The sequence below is a fragment of the Capricornis sumatraensis genome, chromosome 6 (genome assembly GCF_032405125.1).
Source record: "Capricornis sumatraensis isolate serow.1 chromosome 6, serow.2, whole genome shotgun sequence".
NCBI lineage: Eukaryota > Metazoa > Chordata > Mammalia > Artiodactyla > Bovidae > Capricornis > Capricornis sumatraensis.
This window is the reverse complement of record NC_091074.1, coordinates 69,541,328-69,563,955: the sequence shown is the minus strand read 5'-3', so window position 1 is coordinate 69,563,955 and position 22,628 is coordinate 69,541,328. Positions and strand designations below refer to the sequence as shown.

Genomic DNA, 22,628 nt, shown 5'->3' with positions numbered 1-22,628 from the left:
TCAATAGATGTTTGGTGAGCACCATCCCACATGTGGATGTATTTCTGATGTGCTAGTGGGAGGAGGTGAGCTTCACATTGTACTACTTCACCATCTTGATTGCTCTCCCTAGAGGGAACTGTATTCTGAATGGTGATGCCTGTTAAGGCTCAGTAGGTTCCCTACCAAACGTTAAAGAGGCTGTATGCAGAAGAGGTGTGAGTAAGGCTCTTAACCTAGGGCTTCCATAACAGGAACAGCCAGGACACACACACATAGAATGCCCATGTTCTGCCACGTCATCTGGAGGCCTAAGTGGAACACTGGCCACTCATCCTATCTCGGCTCTTCCGTGGCTGGGGAAGCATCTGGAAAGAGACTGCTTCAAGTAGCAAGCATTGGTTGAGTGCATTGCTTGCTCTCCCACACAGGCCAGACCTGCCCAAAAGAACCCATTCTATCTGGGTATTTTTTTCCTTAGGTGAGGTAACCTAAGATGAAGTCGCTCAGTCGTGTCCGACTCTTTGCGACCCCGTGGACTGTAACCTCCTAGGTTTCTCCGTCCATGGGATTCTCCAGGCAAGAATACTGGAGTGGGTTGCCATTTCCTTCTCCAGGGGGTGTTCCCGACCCAGGGATCGAACCCGGGTCTCCCACATTGGAGGCAGACGCTTTAACCTGAGCCACCAGGAAAGCCATTAAATGAGCCAGAATCTGTCACCCTGGCTAAATCCTAGCCACACCCTTACTTCCTGACCCCTTCAAATCCTAGTTACATGCCTGATCTCCTAGTTCCATGCCCCTCCTCCAGGCTCTCCTACCCAACCACGTTATCCCCATGGTAACACTGAATCCTCTGCATTCACACTGATGATATGTATGATTCCCCCTCTCAAGATGTGTGGTCATGCCCTGTTGGTCCTTTATACAAAGCAAACTCCCTAAGTGTGGGACACACGGATAGATGGACAAGGGAACAAGCCCAACCCCATTCCCAGTATCTTTACTTTACCTTCTGAAGCCCCCAAAGGATCTCTTTTCCCTCTGTGGTGACTCTCCAGAGGTTTACAGACAGCATCTTTATCCCCTTCGGGTCCACTTTCTCCTGCCCTCAGTTCATACATGCCAGTTTGCAGACTGTCTCCTCACCATCTGGTCGTTTTTCTAGATCCACTCCAGTGGCCCCGGGCGGGTCTTGGAAAGCTCAAGGAAGACATAGAGTTTAGGAGTCCTGTCTTGCACCTCAGGAGGTATGCCAGCTCTTATTTGCAGAAAGCATGGATCAGAAGATAGGGTTCTCTAAGGAAGCTGTGCTTCCCTGGGGTTGCTTGCTTGTCTGCAACAGCTAAGTCTCCTCCCGAGGGTGCCTTGCCACAGGTGAAGGTTTAACCCTTGTGTGGACCTCACAGGTCTTGGCTGTTCCCCACCCAAGCAGCTTACACTGCGGCCTCCCTAGCCTTCCCTGCTGGCCAGTCAGGCTCAATATTGATGCCTGCTGATGGGAGTATATAAGCACAACAAAGACCAATATGGGGGTAGGGGATAAATTAGGAATTTCGGAGTAACAGATACACACTATGACATGTAAAATAAACAACAGGAACCTACTGAATAGCACAGGAAACAGCATTCATATCTTGTTAATAACCTGTAACAGAAGAATCTGAAGAAGATAGCTAGATATAGATGTATGACTGAATCACTTTGCTGTACACCTAAAACATTGGAAATCAACCATACTTAAAAAAAAAACAAAACCATACAGCTTCATCACCGAGGCCTCCTGGTCCTGTTGAGGCCACTGCTCCCTGTAGCCAGAGGCGGCCCTGGCTATAGTAAATAGTGGGCATGCTGTGGCCAGACCAGACAAGAGCCAGAGTTGGGTCTTAGAGTAGCACATGAGCTGAGACCTGTCCAGCAACATCCCTGGGCCCACCTTCTTCCCTCTCCTTCCAATAGCAGTTTCTTCTCTGATCAGTCCTCATGGTGGACTCACCTGGGGCCTGCTGGTCTTATTCCAACCTTGAGTAGTCTCTCCCAGTAGGAACACCCTCATTCCACTGGTTTCTTCTCCCTTCCTGTCCAGAACTTCACAGGGTGCAGTTATGGCCACTGCATTGGGCCCATGCACTGTGATCATCCTTTTAAATGGAAATCAAGCCTAGCATGGCCTTTGGTACAGCTGAGTGACCTGTCACCCCTGCTTAGAAACCAGTTCTTGCCTGACTGCAGCCAAAGATGCTGTCTGTCTTGATTGTCAGAATGGCATTTCACTTCTTAGTCTGGGCCAATCATTCATGTCATCCACCCAGGCTCCTTGGATAAAAGGCTGATTCCAGGGCCAGAGCAGGAAAGTACAAGGCGGCTAGAATATCTTGTGCCAGAAATTAAGGAAGCATCCTTAGAAATACAGGGATGTAAGAGCTAGCTTGAAGGAACTCAGATTGGCCAAATGTGGTACAATCTGAGCATCAAAACAATTGGTAACTGTTCACAGGATAATCCATGAGTCCATACTAAATGAACAAAAAAAAATTTTAATGTAAGAGAAAAGAAAGCTTCTCCTTAACAACAGAATGCCAACAGTAAATATGTAAGAAACTATGGGAGTGAGAATATCACTCATCATTTTGTAGCCATCATGGTAATTCATTCAGCAAAAATGATCAATCCAGGCTAAAACTCATGGGTAATAATTAGATGGGGAACAGGATATTTAGAGGCTTAAAGTATTTCTCCAAAAATTAACTACAAAAAGAAAAGTAGTAACTCCAAAGTGGAGAAATTATAACCTTAAAGACTAACCAATATCACATGCTGTGACTGTGATGCGTATGGGGCAGAACAAACGTCTGTAAATTCCCTGCCAAAAATGTGTATCCTGAATCTAACCGAAAGGAGATGCCAGACAAAACCAAGTTGAGGGATTCTCTGCAAGATGGCTAATTTACTCTTCAAAATGTCAAGGTTAGGAACAGCAAAGACTGAGGAATTGCTTCAGATGAAATAAGACCAATGAAGTGTGATGGACAAAATGTGAATACGAGCTGTGGGCCAGATCCTAGTTCCTGCTTTTGGTAAGTGTAATGTGCTTATGGAAGAGAAAGTCCTCATTATTCTTCGGATATACACACTGAAGTACTTAAGATAAAAAGGGTGCTTTTCTCAAACTGTCCCAAATGGTTCAAAAGGAAATATTTAAGTGTACAAAGCAAATAATAAATAGGATGACACATAAACAGTTGGAGCACCTGGGTAAAGGATATACAGGAGTTCTCTGTGTATAATTATTCTTGCAACTATTTTCTGAGTATGACATTATATAAAAATAAAGTTCTTCAGAGAAGATGCTTTAAAAAATTTTACCTAATTAGCTATTTTCATGTTGAGTCCTCTGCAAGGATGTTAAATATTCCTTCTTTGTTCTCAATACTGTTAACAGTGTCAGCAGGTCAGGGCCATGTCCTTCCAAGAACAGACTTCATTCTGTTAACATTCTGTAAGTTATTCCACAAACTGAAAATCTTATTAAGGGTATAAGCCTCTAGCCCACAGTCTGTTTTTCTTCTAAGAGATCATCAAGCGACACTATGACAAGTAACTTGGTGGGATCAAGGAATCCTCTGGGAATGCACTAGTAAATAAATGGCGTTTTAGAGCCAGAAAAAACCTAGTACAATCCCATTATTCTACAAATGTGTACTGCCAGACAGCTCCGCCAAGGAAAGAAGGTGCCACTCATTGACTCTGGCTCACTCCAGACACTGCTGTTTATATACTGGGCACTGTGCTAGGCGCCCTCTCTCTAGACTTGTTGGAAAGGGCCCTCTCTTGAGCGTTCTGATCCACAAACCCTTTGATGTACGAAAACTGGCTTTTCAGTCTTTTGGGACTGCATCGCCTACACTTAGTAAAGTACACCTGTTGTCACCCAGGACAAGTATACAGCTGACCCCTAAACAACACAAGAGGTTAGGGGCACCGACCCTCCACACAGCTGCAAAATCCACATATGATTCAGACCAGCCCCCTGTATCTGTGGTTCCACAGCTGCAGGCTCAACCAACCACTCATGTGGTGCTGTAGTGTTTACTACTGAAAAAAGTCTATGTCTAAGTGGACCCAAGCAGTTCATATCCATGTTTTCAAAGGTCAGCAGTATACTTACCACTTGAGGCCTTTCCCCATCCACACCACCCCTCAGTGTGAGTGACGGAAGTGACTCACACAGTGACTGCTTCCCCATGAGGACAGAGGCTGCTCAGAGGCCAGGTCATATGCTGTGATCTAATCACTGCTGGAAATTAAGCCTCAAGGTGTCAAAACCATCAGAATCTAAACGTATTCATGATGACACCCGCAAACACACTACAGATTCTTTTCCCAGAGTCAAATCAGGATGATTATTTTTTCTGATGCAGAGTCACATACTTGATTTTTGCAACAGCTTAGATAAAGAAAAACAACAGGCATTTAGATTTCCTGCTCACACCTCTGCTGGAGGGAAGTGCCCGCTTCCCAGGATCAGACACAAATGGGGACAAGCCAGACAAGAACATGGAAAATGGGCATTTCAGGCCTGGCGTTAGAAGTGTCTCTGACAACCGCACCCCAGTACTCGAAGAAATACAAGGATCACATGCCCTGAATGAATCATTCAAGGCCCATTTCTACCATGTCTTCCCTAACAGATGGCCCAGCTGCTGTGTAAACGTCTTCCTTTCTCATTTTCAGAGAGAGCTGGGTTCTCTCTTCCTTCTTCCACAGCTCCCGGCTCCCAGCACGAGCCCCACACGCTGCACTGCTCCCACTGCCTCAGGAGAACCTTTGAAGAGCTGAGTCTGAGCATCAGCCATATACCTGAGTCTGTGTCACAGCCCCGTTCCTCACAGCAACCCTCTGGACACCACTTCTCCATATTCCCCTGGTAGATAAGATGGGTGGCAGTAAGCACCCCTTCCCATCTGCTTCTGGTATGGCTTCCTGTAACTAGAGGCTGGAGAGCTGAAACCTATTTCTAAGACACCCTCACTGCTAGGATTCTGGACAAAATGAGATCCCTACATGTGTACTCACAGAGGAAGGAAGCAAGATGGGAGGCCAACCTCTTGATCTTTGGGCTGTCCATGCTGACAAGCCAGGAGGTGGAAGCCTGGATAGTGAAAGTATGGGTGGCTGAACCAGTATTCCAGTGTCAAGTTACCAGCTTCATGAATTCTGGAAGCAGCTGAATTCAAGAAGCTTCATGAATTCAAGTGGCTTCTGCATGCCTGCCTGGCCACCTAAGCTGTGTTCTTGAACTCAGTAGTTCTAGCAGCAACTTCCTTGACACCAGCTCCTGCAACTTTTTAACAATTTTGTACCATTTTATCCATGTGTTAAACTCCTTTCTCCTTAAGAACATCTAGGACCATTTGTTTTCTGTACTGAGCTCTGACCAATTCACTGGCTTTCAGAGCTCACCCCTGCCCTGTGTGTGGCCTGAGCCAAGCTGAACAACTGATTTAATCACTTCTTCTGATTTGGTTCTGCTTTGTTTCAGTAGCCCCAAACTAAATTAGCTTGTTTGGGCAACCCCATCACACTGGTGACCCGAAGCGTCCTCTCCCAGCCCTGCTGGGCATTGTCCTCACCATGGACGCCGCTGGTCCTTTCAGACCTAAGCACAGCATTTCACATTTCTCTTAATGTTAACGTTTATCCATTAGATGTGGTTCAAGGTTCAGCCTGAGAGATCTTTTGCCTCTGACCCTCCCATATCCCACACATGAACCATCTGCCATTTATAGTCACAGTGACACCAAAGCAGAGAGAGAGAGTCCAACAGGGCCTTGCTTTATGTTTCTGCTTCTGCCAGGTGCTGGCATCTGGATTCATGCCCATGCCAAAGCAAGGCTTCTTCTTTAACCCTCTTTCTTTAAAAATAAAAATGCAAATGAACAGAAGGAATGGCAAAAATGTTGTGTCTGGGAAAGCACACCTCTAGGTCATTTTTCTTCGCTTTGACTGACGGTCCAAGGACTGGGCTGGAGGCAACGGGGTGGAGAGAGTGCCCAGTCTGTGCTCCTCCTCCCCACCCACTGCCAGAGAAACCTTTCTTTTGGAGATCTTCAGCCTCATGGCTTTCGCTATCTCCATCATCCTAAGGAACAAACACATAAAACAAGAGAGAGTCTCCTCAATGCGATGCTCAGAGAAGCTTGGCAGGCAGGAGGGGGTAGCACATTTGTGCTCCATGCCTCAAAGACAGAATCCCAAAGGTGGACACAGGAGCAAAGCTTCCAGCAGAGACCAACAAGATCGCTGAGAGCCATCAGATTCCTGTGTCAATGTGTAGCGGTTAGAAAATGCCTATACAAGTGATAGAAAACCAGGTTATCTGGCTCCTATTGATAACTGTTTACTTCCTATGACAAGGATCAAGCACTTACCAGAATTTTACAGACTCCAAGAATCTATTTCTCTTTAATGTTCAACCTCACTATCCGTGAAAAGGCCATGTGTGGACAGCCCTCAGAGTAATCCTGCTCCAGACTGCTGAAGAGTCTAGATAAAGTTGTTTTCCTAGGCGCTCTTGGACCACCACCAGGGTCCTTGGGTGTCAGATACTCCTTAATCACTGACAAAGACCAACACACCCTGCGATTCAGCACCCTGGAGGTTATGCTCCCTACTCAGCCTGAATCCCTTCTACCAAGGCTAGAAAGGGCCTGAAAGGGTCGCCACTTCTGCCAACCTTTCCAGTCTGCTCAGAGAAGCGTGAATGTGAGAGCCCTGCCAAACTCCCGCTCTGCCTTGCCTTAGATACCTCCCCTGGCAGCTCCTTCCACCTGAGAGTGCTTTCTGCTAAGCTGAAACTGGGGTTCTCTTATATAACCTCCACCCCCAGGTTAGTCCATCAGAATCACACAGAATCCCTCTTTCCAGTGACAGCAACTCAGAGACTGGAGGCTGCTCTGTTACATGGGAATGGAAGGCTCATTTCTGAAGCCCAACTATTCCCCTTCTTGTCTGAGTGACCCTGGGAAAGTCACTGCTTTCTCTGAACCAAAGATTCTTCCACTGATTCTTAAGAGAAATCACTGGGAGATTATGACAGATTTGACGCTGTGCCTAGCATGGTTAAGACACACAGTAATGTCTGGTTGCCCGTCCATTCAATCATTCATTCATCTAAAGATTGTCCCCAATAGTGTCTCACGCTTTCCAGCAGTACCAGAACTACATCAAGGCTCCCTAAGAGAGCTTTCTCTTCTGTCATGCTCACCTTTTCTCACTGAGCTTCAAGTCCCTCTGTAACATTGTCAGGTCAATCTGGAAGCCATTTATGTGCAAGGCCAGTACGATCACGTAGGCGGTGATCTTTGCCTTCATAGAGTCTGAAATTAAGTTCCGCAAACTGCAAATCAGTGGTAGGAAAAAGAGACAAAATTAAACTCCAAGATGATTTCTGCAAAAGGAAAGGAAAAACATCCAAGCCTATTCCCATATGCATTCAACTGTCTTCTCATCTTGGGGAGAGGAAAAGGAATCTGAGCAACATCTCTCATCCTGTCACGCTGCCCGAACCTTCACACACAGTGGAGCCGATCCCAGTGTCCCTCCAGGGAGGACAAAAAAGGCTGCATCTCCACCTTCCCCAGGCACAGTTGGAGCCTGCACTGATGCAGACCATCCCCATCTTCCCAGCCTGCTCAGCCGGGCTGCTGGGAAAACAGTCATTCCACACTTGGCTGCCCATGATTCTTCAAGCAGTCAGAGCAGGACACAGCAAGCAAACATCAGGAAGGAAGCCCAGCTGTGCTGCTTAGGGGGCTTCCCCAAAGTCATCCCCTGGCCTGCCCCTGCCTGCATCACCACCTCTCCACACCACACTGGTTCTGGGGACACTGGGAAGGCGTCCCTGGAAAAAGTGTTTGGTGTAGTCTTTATTGCAGGACTTCCCAGAGCCTTAATGTGAACTTCTCCCAGAGGGACAGAGTGCACTACAGTGCTGCCTAAACTCACTTACCCAAGACCCTGCCAAGCAGCAGTGCCCACTTCAGCACACTGACTCTGAGAATATGGACTGCAATCCAAGCCCCCTCCCCACCGATCCTGCTCTCTCCTTTATAGGCAAAAGCCAAGAAGTCAAGCCCCCTGACCTGCCGTTGTTGTAGGTCAGGCAGGTGAACTGCTTTAGTAGTTTGGTGTTGATGATGTGGGGGACTCCGGGTCCCAGGGCACCTACAAGACAAAATGGAGTTTGATCATTTTCTTTCAAAACTCTCAGGCCATGCCTCACCTATGAGCTGGGAGACAAGGATAACAGTGGGCCCCTGGACTAAACAGAGGCATGTAGGAAGACAAAAAGGGGCCCGTGAAACAGAACAGCCACCTTCAAATGAACACAGGCTCAGGTGTGTTTCACCTGCAGACCATACGTGTGCATGAGATGTTCATGACAGGGCAGTGACGAGAAAGAAAACCGGACTCCAATGGGGCTGAAAGACACATGATTCAAAGATGTTAGAAAGAGAAACAGATTGTGGAGAAAGCTCAGGGAGAGGGAAAGGAGGAGAGATTGGAATGTGAAAACAAGAATTCAGCAGATACTGAGAAATATGAGCACAGGCACAGGTCAGAGTTACTGCACGTTCGGTTTGAGACCGCCACAATAAAGCAAGTCACATGAACTGCCTGGTTTCCCAATGTGTCTAAGTTAGGTTTACAGTACACTGGAGTCTCCTAAGCGTGCAGTCATACCACGTGTTTTTTAAAGTGTCCAATAATTAATTAAAAATTAAAAACCAGTGTCCATACCTCAATTAAAAGATACCTTACTGCTAAAAAATTGCTAGCCATCATCTTAGCCTTCAGTGTGTTGTAGCAGTGACATCAAAGATCACTGATCATAGACCATCATAATATAACAATGTAAAAGTTGAAAATATTCACAAACAGTGAAATGTGACACATAGACACAAAGTAAGCAGACTCTGTTGGAAAAATGGTGCTGACTTGGTCAACCCAGGGTTGCTGCAAACCTTCAATTTGTAAAAACCATGGTATCTGTGAAGAACGGCAGAATGAGGTATTCCTGTATAAACCCCAGGTGCCCAGTCACAGTAACACCACTGTATACACCTAGGCCTCAAATCACAGGTGTCTCTCTCTGGATTTCCAACTCTGGGTGGCCGTGCATGTGTGGCAGACACCCATGCCCTGGTGATAGGTGACATGGGTTACCAGCAGAAAGTGACTTCCCTCCGAGCCAGAAAGAGCTGACACAACATTGTGCCACAGGCCTTCACAAGCAAGGCCAACTTTTCTCCCCATACAACTAGTTCTAACCATCCCCTAGAATATTCACTTGATTGGACTGGATGTTATACTTTACCTAACATAGAACAGAAGTAGTGAATGTTAGCTCTGAGCAATCATATAATCCAACTCGACCCTATTTTCAGAAGAAAGAGCTTGGCAAGTTCTCTCAGCACATCAGCAGTACCCTCACTGTTACACAGTTATAAATGAAGACCTGGAAAGACATGCCCATTTCTTCTCTCAGTTCAGTTCAGTCGTTCAGTCGTGTCCGACTCTTTGCGACCCCATGAATCGCAGCACGCCAGGTCTCCCTGTCCATCACCAACTCCCGGAGTTCACTCAGACTCATGTCCATCGAGTCGGTGATGCCATCCAGCCATCTCATCCTCTGTCGTCCCCTTCTCCTCCTGCCCCCAATCCCTCCCAGCATCAGAGTCTTTTCCAATGAGTCAACTCTTCTCATGAGGTGGCCAAAGTATTAGAGCTTCAGCTTCAGCATCAGTCCTTCCAAAGAACACCCAGGACTATCTCCTTTAGAATGGACTGGGGGACTCTCAAGAGTTTTCTCCACAGTTCAAAAGCATCCATTCTTCAGCGCTCAGCTGTCTTCACTAGAGCTAGTCTAATAGTTATAGACAGATAACAGACTGGAAATAACTAGAATAAAATGCCTATCCTGATATATAAACCCCAATGTTCATTGTAGCCCTGCTTACAATAGCCAAGACACAGAAGCAACCTAAATGTCCATCAACAGATGAATGGATAAAGATGTAGCATATATATTTCTATGGAATATTACTTAGCCATAAAAAAGTATGAAATGATGCCCTTTGCAGCAACATGGGTGGACCTAGAGATTATCATAATGAGTAAAGCCAGACAGAGAGAGACAAATATAGTATCACTTTTATGTGGAATCTAAAGAAAATTATACAAATCTGACTCACAGACATAGAAAATAAACGTATGGTTACCAAAGGGGAAAAGCAAGGGAAGGAGGGATAAATTAGGAGTTTGGGACTAACAGATACACGCTGCTATACATAAAATAACAAGGACCCACAGTATAGCACAAGGAACTATATACAGTATCCTTTAATAATCTGTAATGGAAAAAAATCTGAAAAAGAATATATATATGTATAAATACATATGCAACTGAATACTGTATACTTTAAACAAACACAATGTAAATCGACTGTATTTCAATTAAAAAAAGTCTATCATGGACTTACTTTTCCGCTTAATCACTTTCTGTGCTCGAAATTTGATGAGGGTGTCCAGGTACCATATGCACCGTGCCTGGCGGTCTCGGCTCTCCTCATTTGATGGCAAAGACTTCAACGCTTCTATGACAAAGGAGCAGTGACTACAACAGGGGAGGGAAAAGGGGAAAAGTGTAAGACCGGCCAGTAGGCACCCCACACCTGGTATATAGTCAACAGCTGAGGAAGGGCCTCCTTACAATAGGAGGAGCATGAATTTAGTGCAGGGAGAGTAAAGGTCTAGACAGTAAATAAACATTTCGTGAGCAAATGGTCACTGCCACTGCAGTGCAAAGGCAGCCACTGATTAACACAGGAATGAATGACTGAAGCTATGTTCCAATAAAACTTTATTCACAGGCAGTGTCCAAGACTCAGCACTCTGCCCAATCCTGATGTGGTGGTCTGGAGCACGGGCTCTCACCTACCTGGGTCTGAATCCTCTCTCTGCCATGCAGTGGCTTGAGCAAGTTTCTGAACATCTCTGTTTTGGTTTCTTTGCCCCTAAATTAAATACCCTCACCCTATGGATTTTTGTGGAGTAAATGAGACAATGCAATTAAAGTGGCGCTTGGCACAGGGAAGAGTCCCATCAGTGCTGGCTGTTATTGTTACATACTGTTGTTCTACCACTATCACAATCATGGAATCGCACCATAAAAGGCTCTTCGGTGTCATCTCGTGGCAGCCTCCTTGTACAGATGGGAAAACTGAGGCTCAGTGAGGGGAAGACCACATAGTCCATCAGACAGATGGGGACTCAGTTCTCCAGACTCCCAGCCCAGAGCTCCTTCCAGTACCTGGCCCTGAGCCACATCATATTAAGACAATGAAGAACCAGCAATGAAGCTTTTTTTGGAAATGGATCTTTAGAGAGGAGGGAAAAAATGTATTTTCTAAGACTTTGGATTTCATTGACCAGTAAAATTTCCAAACAAATATCTAGGGAACCAACCTACGGTTGACAACATTTTTTCAAGATAAAATTATTAAAAGAAAAACTCAAGCAAAAAAATCCCCCACTATCATCATATAAGAAAAGCTGTTTTAAAAGGCAAAAAAAGGGGGAGGGGAGTAGAGGCAATCATCTCTGAATTATATAAAACATACTATATTTAAAGAACATAATTCAGGGCTTCCCTGATTGTCCACTGGTTAAGAATCCATCTTGCGGGACTTCCCTGGTGGTCCAGTGGCTAAGACTCCCCAATGCAGGGAGTTCAGGTTCAATCTCTGGTCAGGGAACGAGATCCCATATGCCACAATGAATACCCAGTGCAACAAAAAAATAAATAACTAAAAAAAATGAAAGAGCAGGAAGAAATGGGAAAAAAAAAAAAAAAGAAGAATCCATCTTGCTATACAAGGGACACTGGTTTGATCCCTGGTCTGGGAAGATCCCACATGCCCTGGGGCAACTAAGCCCGTGCATCCCAACTACCTTGCAGCAACTTCTGAATCCTGGGCACCCTAGAGCCCTGCTCTGCAACAAGAAAAGTCACCGCAATAAGAAATCTGAGCACCGCAACTAGATTAGCCCCTGCTCACCACATCTAGAGAAAGCCTGCGCAGCAAGACCTAGCACAGCCAAAAATTATAAACATTAAAAAACCAATAAACAAATTATATATATAATTTAACTTTAGAAAAGCCCCCTCAACATATCACCACAGATAAACTATCACTTCAGCAGGGACCTACTCCCAGGCCAGCCCTTGGACCTGGCGTAACACTGTGGGGGGAACACAGGTCAGCTCCAGTTCTCAGCCTGTCTACAAGGCCTCACCACCCTCTGCCCAGCCATACGATCCCTGCACTCAGAGGCCAATGCACTCCCTTGAATGCCACCCAAAGGCTTGGGGCAACAGGCCTAGGAGCCCAAGCACTGGAGCAAACACTAGCTCACTCATGTCCAAATGCTGGAGACAGATGTCCTCCGTGACTGACACCCGAGGCCTCCTTCATGTCTGACTACATTAAGTGTGTGTCCCAACACCACAACCCAGACTCTCCATCCACCCAAGTGGGATACCTGTTCTCTTCAATCATCTTCAGTATTTCTTCTGAGGTGACATTCCTGAAAGCTTCAGATGGGCTCTGAAGAGCGTCATACTCCACAGGGGAAAGAACTAGTTACAGGTCAAGAAAAACCCAACCGAAGTGGAAACATCAACTAGCTGGATCATGCTGTGACAGCCTCATCTTAGAAATGGGAAAACGGAGGCTGAGAGGGGTGATAACACAGCCTGTTTGGGCAGAGCTTTTGGGACTCAGTTCTCCCGACTCCCAGCCCAGAGCTCATGGTCTGCCTGGACTTTTCTGTCTTCTCTTATCACAAAGCTGCTGCAGGCATCTTCCATCTGAGTAGAATCACAAGTATGGAAACTCTACATTCTAACCTTTCCTTTTATAAAATCAGCCTGCCCTAGACTCTGGGCACTGGCCAACTTAAAGTCGTATTTTGACTCTTTGTGGAGAGTGAGCCCCACCCACCGAGCCGAGCTGTGGGCACCTTGCTGAGGGATGGGTTTGTCCTCAGCTACTGGGGAAGCCTCGCTGACTTCCCAGCAACAGTGCCGGGGCAACAGCAAGCGTCTGGGGCAAGCTTTTGTGAGTATCACAGGACCACCAACATCCTTAGAGAGCCTGGCCATGGCACTGCCATCCGCACATCTCTACTTGGGAAATGAGGTGGCGCTTCTGCTGCAAGAAGGATACGGTCTTCAAACTTATACACGTCTTCAGGCTTGGCTGCATCGATGTGGCAGGGAGGGAGATAGACAGAGTCACCCGGAGACTCATCGTGGATGGCGTCACTGACCAGGGCTTTTAAGTAAAGCAAGAGTCAACGTCAGTGTCACCCTGCTCAGCTTTGGGTCCCCCAATGCTCTCTGCAACCTGTGCACTTGAGATTATCATCGGCCCAGAACCCCCTCATCTGAACTTCTTCACGTATTATCAGTGAAAGAGAAAGATCAAATTATAAAACTGCAACTACCATACAGGAATAACCACATCTGAATTAAGTATGCACACAGACAAGAAGAGAGAGGAAAACAGGAAAACTGTAACAGCTGGTCCTGTAGAACGACAGGAAAATGGGTGAATTTTTTTTCTTTTTAAATGTCTTCAGCTATTAAGTTTACTGTTAATAGCTGAGAATAAATTGAATAAAAAAAACTGAAAAATTTACTTAAGACATTAAACTGTATCTTTGACCATATGGAGACATATTTCTATGTTTCTAAATGGGAAAATATAGTATTATAAAGATGCTGATTTTCCCCATATTAATCCCAAATGGATTTTGAGGGAATTTGAAAAAATAATTCTTAAGATCATCTGGAAGAAAAAGTATGTTACAACAGCGTACATTTGTGAACAATAAGGATGAAGTTGCCCCATCAGACAATAAACTGGATGGTGAAGCTTCTATAATTAGAAGGATCATATGCTGCTACACGAATAGGCAGTCAGAATGCTGAGACAGAATCCAATTAAGAATGTGGTAAAACGATAAAGATGACTTCTTAAATCATTTTTTTACACAAGGAAAAGATGAAGTTGGGGACAACTCACTAATCATTTGGAAAAGGTAAAATGAGGTTTGTACCATAGACCAAAAAAAAAGGTCATTAAGATGTAAATGTTAAAAAAAAGTAAAAAAAAAAAAAAAAAAGATGTAAATGTTAAAAGTAAAACTGTAAAAGTAGTGAAAGAAAATATAGGAAAATATTTATACAATCATAGGGTATGGAAGGAGAAGGCAATGGCACCCCACTCCAGTACTCTTGCCTGGAAAATCCATGGGCGGAGGAGCCTCGTAGGCTGCAGTTCATGGGGTCGCTGAGAGTCAGACACGACTGAGCGACTTCACTTTCACTTTTCACTTTCATGCATTGGAGAAGGAAATGGCAACCCACTCCAGTGTTCTTGCCTGGAGAATCCCAGGGACAGGGGAGACTGGTGGGCTGCCGTCCATGGGGTCGCACAGAGTTGGACACGACTGAAGTGAATTAGCAGGGTATGGAAAGGTTTTCTAAAATTTCCTAAAATTCCATTTTAATAGGAAAACTACTTGACTGAGCTCACTGAGGGCGGGCCATGTCAGCTGTTTCTTATAATTCCCAGAGTCCATTCCAAAGAAGGCCTTCAGGGAGAAGCAGGAATACAGCCCTAATTCCCATCGTGTCCATCTGTGAGGCAGGTAAAGGATCTCAAGAGAAGGGACAGCTATCTCTAGGAGCAGCCTCGAACCCCAAGTTTCAGCTGCTTACCAGTCACACCCTTTGTATCAATTATATTCTCCGCAGCTTTAGCCACTGCACGATTCAAAGATTCACTGCCAACTTTGTTCATTCTCCTGGAGTTCAGAGCTCGCTTCTGTTTGGTGGTACCAAAGGCTTCAATGCAAGAATCCATCTGTGCCAAAGACAAATTTGGTCACTGGAGACAGGCTGAGCACTGCTACTCCTAGCTGTGTGACTACGGGGAAACTCTCAGCTTCTCTGAGCCATCAATATCACACCTGTACACTGGGCTGACTCATACCTAACTACCTCATAGGCTTATTGTAAGAACCAAAAGATATTAAGAGATCTGAAGTGCTTGTTTTATAAACTATAATGAACTATTTATAAATCAACAGTGTTTCCATCTGTAAAATGAAGACTTGACTAGAATTAGGGTCAGTAAATCTGGGGTACACGGCTCACCGTTTTCCAGTCCTATACCCACAACAGACACTGCTAACAGATCACTCATTCCCCCTCTGAGCCTGCAGATAGCCTCACACCCTTCTCAATACAGTGCTCCAGGCAGTCCTGAAGATCCAATCAGTCTGCCATCCTAGGATGAGATGAGCCTATAGGAAGCTACTACATTGACAATCCTAAAGTTTACTTTGTCTTGATGTGAAGTTTCCAGGCTATAACCAGTATTTTCTGAAACTTGGATTAAATCCTGAAAATAAGTGCTATGCTACACCTATAGCAACAGCCCAGCAGAGAACCAGTTCCAGATGCTGGCACACACCCGTGCACTGCTGCCCCAGATACGGCATCTGCTCTCTGTGAGGCCACAGAGGCCTCTGCAGGTAGGAACTGTCCAGAGAGCCACAGACTGAATGAACTGGGAGCACCCAGGGAGAACTGTGCGTTTTTATATTACAGATGGAGAAACTCAAGGCCTGGAAGGAACTCACTTTAGGCTTCACATCTTAGCTCTGTCACACTTACCTTTTCTCTGAAAGATTTGGCTTGACTATCCAGTGTTGATTCACTCTCAACTGATTCATCTACAAAACATAAAACAAAGAAAAAAAGCAAACTGTTAAGTTTGCCTGCTGACAGCTGCTAAGTCGCTTCAGTTGCATCCGACTCTGTGCGACCCCAGAGACGGCAGTCCACCAGGCTCCCCTGTCCCTGGGATTCTCTAGGCAAGAACACTGGAGTGGGTTGCCATTTCCTTCTCCAATGCATGAAAGTGAAAAGTGAAAGTGAAGTCGCTCAGTCGTGTCCGACTCTTAGCAACCCTATGGACTGTAGCTCACCAGGCTCCTCCGTCCATGGGATTTTCCAGGCAAGAGTACTGGAGTGGGTTGCCATTGCCTTCTCCATTGCCTGCAGACAGTAAGAGTGTTTAATATTTGGTTAACAGTTAATCTAAGAAAAACAGATTTCTCTACTACAGGACTTCCCAGAGCTTAACATGCATGTTTACTATGAACATCAATATGAAGCTTCAGTATACAGATAGAGGATCTGGAGAATAAACTACAGAATCAAGTGAAGGGATCCAAGGAAACATGAGGCCTCCAGGCGAAATGACTTGCCCTAGGCAATGCAGAGATGAGATTAGAAACTAAGTCCTATGCTCTTTCCAGTATACAGCTTTGCCCTTCTTGTAAAAGGGATGAGGAGGAGGGATCAGGAAGGCCGAGGAGGAGGACGACACGGGGATCACCTCCTGTTGACAAATACATCAAAAATACATCTATATGTGGAACAGTTCTTGTGGAAAACTAACTGAAAATTGGCAGAAGAAAGATTTCCAAGTAACCAGGTAGTAGGGTTGGGACCCCCACCACTGCCCCTTCAAAGGGATGTGAAAGGAAAGGAAGGTTTGCATGGGCTCTCCACACCACAGCCTGGCACATGATCTGAGCCAATTAGCCTCTGGATGTAGGGGAGGTACAAATTAGGAGTATGGGATTAAAAATAGATATAAACTGCTGCTGCTACAGCTGCTAAGTTGCTTCAGTCGTGTCTGACTCTGTGCAACCCCACAGATGGCAGTTCACCAGGCTCCGTCGTCCCTGGGATTCTCCAGGCAAGAACACTGGAGTGGGTTGCCATTGCCTTCTCCAATGCATGAAAGTGAAAAGTGAAAGTGAAGTCGCTCAGTCGTGTCCAACTCTTCGCAACACCATGGACTGGAGCCTACCAGGCTCCTCCGTCCATGGGATTTTACAGGCAAGAGTACTGGAGTGGGTTGCCACTGCCTTCTCCGGGATATAAACTACTATACATAAAATAGATAAGTGACATGAATTAACTGTATAGCACAGGGAATTTTACCCAATAGCTTGTAATAAGCTATACTGGAATATCACCTGCCAAAAAAACACTATATATATTTCATATGCCATACACCTGAAACTAACAAAATACTAGAAATCAACTATGCTTCAATAAAAAAAATTTTTTTTTTAATTTTAAGACCTAAAAGTAGGCATAAACATGAGGTATGTATTATTTTACATGAAGTTCTCTGATCTCCCAGAGTATTCATATAAGAGGCAATAATCTAGTGGACAGGAGCATAAGCTTTGAAGTGACCTTGCCTGCATTTAAATCCCAAGTCTCTTACTTAGAACAGCAGTATGTTCCTGCCAAAGTCATTTAACTTCTGTTTCAGGTTCATCATTGATTAAAAAGTGAAGTAAGCGATATAATGCATTGAAAGTGCTTACAACAGTGCCCAGAGCATAGTAAGAACCCAATAAATGTGTGTGTATTTTTTATATATGCTGGTTAGAATTAACCAATATTTACAAATGTGTTTAAATAACAAATTAATGAACAATTTTCTTTGTTCATTGGAAGTTAGAAGAGCATTTGACGGATAATTTATATGTTGTTTGTTTGCAAAGAGGAAATTCTTCACCTAGAAGACTATGGACCCCTAGGAAATTCACAGATGACCTTTGGGATGTAAGAGCCCTTTAAAATTATATGCAAAATCTCATATTTTTTGTATATTATGTATGTTTCTCAGAAGTACTTCTGGTTCTTTACAAGAAACGCTGAGACCACTGCTTTGCCAGAATGGAACTAATGCCTCTGAAGGTATCAAGCAGATTCACAATGATCCTAATAATCCTTATCTAATTCCCTCCCCAACCATGGTTCTCAGTATTTAAGATTTAGAAACAGGAGCCCCTTGAGTTTGACCATCTTATCTATCATTTTCAAAGATCCCACTCTAGCCCAATACATTCTAAAATGCCAGAGAAGAGAGGTATTGCAACTTCTCCCAGTGAGTTAGAGAAAAAATAGATCTCTCCACAAATTACAAAGTGTAGAGACTTTGCATCAACCTTTGTCCAACCTATAAGCAACTTCTACAACCTACCAGAGACTCTGAAACCTCTACCCCAACTAGAACCATTAAGAATTAAGACAGGCCCTCGATGAAAAAGAGTATCAGAGATGCCCTCCATTACTCTGCTCTGATCAGTGCTCAACTTGCTTAAACTAAGATTAGATTTTGATCTTCAATCTGTAAACATTGTAGGGACAGAATCTGTGTCTGTTTTGGTATATTCACAGCCCCTAACTTGTGCCTGGGGCATAGTAGGTCATCAATAAATATTTGTTGAGTAAAAGCACTTTTAAAACTTTGTCAAGTGAAAAAAAAAAAACCTTTAAAAAAACAGCTACAAAATGTAGTTTACAAGTCAAACTGATGCATCCAGCAAACCTAAAATATTCAGCCTTTCCTTGAGCCTTCATAACTAGAACCTACCTGAAAACAGTGGCTGCATGTTGAACAATTCAGCATCATATACTTCCATCTGGCCAGAGGTCTTATTCAAAATTCCCACAAAGTGCCTGAATAAAAAAGGAATATCAGTGACAATGGATCATTCAAAAGGTATTGTTTATGCAATCTCCTTGTTTCTGCTTAAAAGGCACCACTTACACATGAGTAACAATAATCCCCCCCCAGCAGATATTCTCTGCAAGCAGAGGGTAATGAGGGGCGAAACGGGAAGGGTAGCAGGGAAGTCACCAGATGATTCTTATAGCCAATCACATTTGGGGTCACTGATGTAGTGGTAAAACCTTTTGGGATATAACAATCTAGAACTACACTAGAATTTACTCCATGTGTAAATTCTATGGAGGCAGAGACAAAACTTCGGTAATTACGAGAAGACTAGTTTAAACTAGAAAAGCTTTGTAAAGAGATGATAAAAGTTTCAAGCACAAACACATTCATCGGAGTTCTATCAGCTGCTGGGGTGGAGGAAGGGGGAGATGACTCTAAAAGGGCCTTGGTTGTGGTTCATGGATGGATATCTTCATAGGGACACTGCATTATGCAATGCCTGACAGAGAGACTGAACACGCTGAACAATCTTCATTGTACCAAGAGGAAAACCAGAGATCAGTAAATGGCGGAGTTGCCCAAGTCAGTCATCTTTCCAGAACTAGACAGAAATTCTGGAGCCTTGGACACTACTAAACCCTTTTCTTGTAGTTACTTCCAGGGCAGACTTCTGGCAAACTTTGGTGTGTTAATCACACATCCAAAAATAATGGAGACGGCTGCCTTTTAGGAACAAGATAGCTATAAACAAAGAATATTTCAAGTTAATGATGTGGTCAAAACTAATCAAGGTCAAAAGGCACAAACTTCCAGTTATAAAATAAATAAATCCTGGAGGTATAATGTTCAGCACAGTGACTATAATACTGCATTATATATTTGAAAGATTGTTAAGAGAGTAAGCCTCTAAAGTTCTCATCCCAGGAAAAAAATACTGTAACTGTATGGATGTTAACTAGACATTGTTATGACCATTTTGCAGCATTACATACATTGAATCATTTTATCATACACTTGAAACTAATGCTATATGTCAATTACATCTCAACTTTAAAAAAAATTACAAATGAATGAGGTTTTTAGGAAATTAAATAAATGTAAGTCACTTTTCAATTTTGAGAATGTCTACATGCTGATGTGAAAGTCCCTGGGTCTGGGAACACAGCAATCTGGTAAACCCCTCTGGATTTCCCCCGCTGCAGCTAAAACGAAGTCAGAGAAGAGCGGCACCAGGGCCAGGGCCACCGCCACCGCCACCGCCACTCCCACCGCTACTCCCACAGTCACTTTCCCCATCTCTACCTGCACAGAGTATTGCACTTGAGGGCTCCAGTCCCAAAATTGTTTCCCACGTAGGAAAGTCTGTCTGTTTCAGCTGCCTAAAATGTAGAGGAGGGGAAGGGCTCCATTACAACCAATGTTGAAAGACAGTAAACATCTTGACGCCCTTTCCCAAGTTTGCAGAAGCTTTAGAATCCAAACTGCAGTGGATGAGACAAGAGAACCTCTTTGAGATGATCCAGCTCCACTGTCTCTAAGTGAGTCTGGGGTGTCCCTGGTGGAAAGGCAAGAGGACTTCTGCGAAGTTCCAGGTAGTGGTGGCTTCTAGCTAGTCTGAAAGTTCTTGGTGGAGCTGCACCTCAGGACTCGGAGATGGGCCCTAGGCTTCCACAGCTTAGAGGCATGCAACAAAATGATTCTGCAGGCAACATAAAGCCCACTGTCTTGAACCTCTCTGCCCACCTCTATCATGACTGGTCCTTATTTGCTCTCAGGATCACTGCTATTGTTGTTTAGTCACTAAGTTGTGTCCAACTCTTTTACAACCCCATAGACTATAGCCCACTAGGCTCATCTGTCCATGGAATTTTCTAGGCAAGAATATTGGATTGGGTTGCCATTTCCTTCTCCAGGAGATCTTCCTGACCCAGGGATCGAACCCACGTCTCCTGCATTGGCAGGTGGATTCTTTACCACTGAGCCAGTCACCAAGGAAGCCCCTCAGCGCCATGGAGGTGGTGAATTCATTCCTTAATCAGAGCCAAGCTTCCCTGCCCTCTCCCCATGTTTGTCCTCTTCACCTGCAATACTAACTTCAGCTGTTAAACCCTCCTCCATCCTTCAGGGTTCAGCTCCCATACACCCTCCCCCAGGAAGACATTCTGGCAAGCAGAGCCTTCACTGACTCAGCTCACTCTGCCCTGCTCTGTACTCTCTCTCCCTGGGACCCCGAGCTTTGTTTACTTATGTATGAGTTCCTCACATTCAGTTCTCACCTCTCTAGAGCAGGGAATGCAGATATCTGGGAATGTCTGACATTCTGTTGGCCACAACTAGGAAGCGCTACTAGTGGGCAGAAGCCAGGGAAGCTACTAAATATCCAATGATGCACAAGACAGCCCGCACAACAAAGAATGACATATCTGGGTCAGAATGTCAATAGTGCCGAGGTTGAAAAACACTGCTCTATAGTATGAGCTCCCTCAGAGTGGGTCCAGGTCTGACTTAGCTATTTCCCCAGCAGCTTACAGTCCAGGGCCACACTGGGGACTCAATAAATGCTTGTTGATTGAACAAATTAATAAAAAGCCATCACTTCACCACCAGTGTGAAACTGAATGGGGCCTGTCTCCACACCCCAGCCTGCTGGGGCACAATATTCTTCAAAGGTTCACCTGCTATTCCCCCTCTTTTCTCCTCTCCTTCCTACATCAACCCACACCCAAAGGGCCTCCTGAGGTCTGCAGAGTGGAGGTGACTGGCCACAGCAGCACTTACCAGGATCCGCTGACTCCTCTTTCTGGGGTTTGTGGAGTCGTTGTTTTTGTACAAGGTAAAGCGCATGTTGCCTGGATTCTGTAGCCTCCCATTGGAGAACTGGACTGTAAGATTACAGCATAAGAATGAAATAAGAGCAGAAATATCCAGAGTATGGTGGGGAAGAAATTAATCGTCAATGGGGAGGGAGTGACCGACTTGGAGAATGGGGGATGGCAAGGAAGCCCGGGTCCTAACCCAAAGCTGTCCTGGTCCAGGTGGTCCTGGGGTGGTGAGGGGTTGGAGCCATGAGGGAATCCCTGGGACGGGCCTCCACGGGAAGGAATAACTAGGGGAGTGGGGCTGACTGAGACCTCGGCCAAACCTAGAAAGGCTGAGGGAATCCCTGGCCAATGGGGAGAAGGAAACGGAGCAGGTGTGAGACCTGGTGGGTGAGGGGATGACGGGGTCCTGGATACATACAGCCCCAGCCCTGGGGAGGACGTAACTGGGATGCCCTCATCCACCTGGGAGGTAGTAACAGAGAGACAAGATGACAGGAGAGCCCTGGCCGAGCCCCAAGGAGTCATGGAGCCTATCAGGGCCCTGACCCAGCTGGGAATGCGGCTGGACGGACGTGAGAAGTGGAGGGCTGTAGCGGTACCGGAACGGAAGGGGAGGAAGTTACAGGAAAACCTGCTCCAGCTTCGCAGTATTTACCCAGTAGAGCGCTCTGGCTGTCGTCGGGCTCCCTACAGTACTGCCACCTCGCGCTCGGAACCACCTCCTCCGCCATCTCGCCTCGCCAGCCGCCAATCACCGGAGTTAAAACAGCGGCAGCCACACGCGGAGGAAGTGCCGCGAACCGGAAGAGGCGTGGCCTCTCCGGGCACCGCCCCGCGCATGCAAAGACGCGTGGCTCCGCCCCACAGGACATCGCCCCCTAAGCGCCCTTTTCCGGAGCTCTAAGGCGCGCCTGCCCCGCCCACCCTCGCCCCACCTCTCCAAGAGGCGTGGCCTCCGTCCTCACCTTGCCCTGCCAGCTTCTCCAAGGTGCAGTACCTGATTGGCCCAGCACTCAGAAGGCGCATTACACCTTGTGTGCTGCTAGGGTGCTCGCGTCTACAAGCCTTGCGTTGTGTGGGATTTCTTCCTCTGCACAATCTAAGTACGGTATTGTCTATCTCTGCTAAGTCGCTTCAG

The 22,628-nt window shown here is 45.5% G+C and overlaps 1 protein-coding gene across 1 annotated transcript; it reads right to left on the bottom strand.

Annotated features, from left to right (window-relative positions):
- Positions 1-5,707: 5,707 nt before the first annotated feature.
- On the bottom strand, positions 5,708-22,242 carry POLR1E (RNA polymerase I subunit E). Its single transcript, XM_068974424.1, has 12 exons — positions 22,146-22,242; positions 21,447-21,550; positions 19,971-20,047; positions 18,582-18,667; positions 15,791-15,849; positions 14,831-14,975; positions 13,272-13,379; positions 12,586-12,682; positions 10,524-10,657; positions 8,124-8,205; positions 7,247-7,378; positions 5,708-6,121 (listed from the first exon to the last, which is right to left on the bottom strand). The coding sequence occupies exons 1-12, from the start codon at positions 22,219-22,221 to the stop codon at positions 5,962-5,964; spliced, it is 1,260 nt and encodes a 419-aa protein (XP_068830525.1). The 5' UTR covers positions 22,222-22,242; the 3' UTR covers positions 5,708-5,961.
- Between the last annotated feature and the right edge of the window lie 386 nt (positions 22,243-22,628).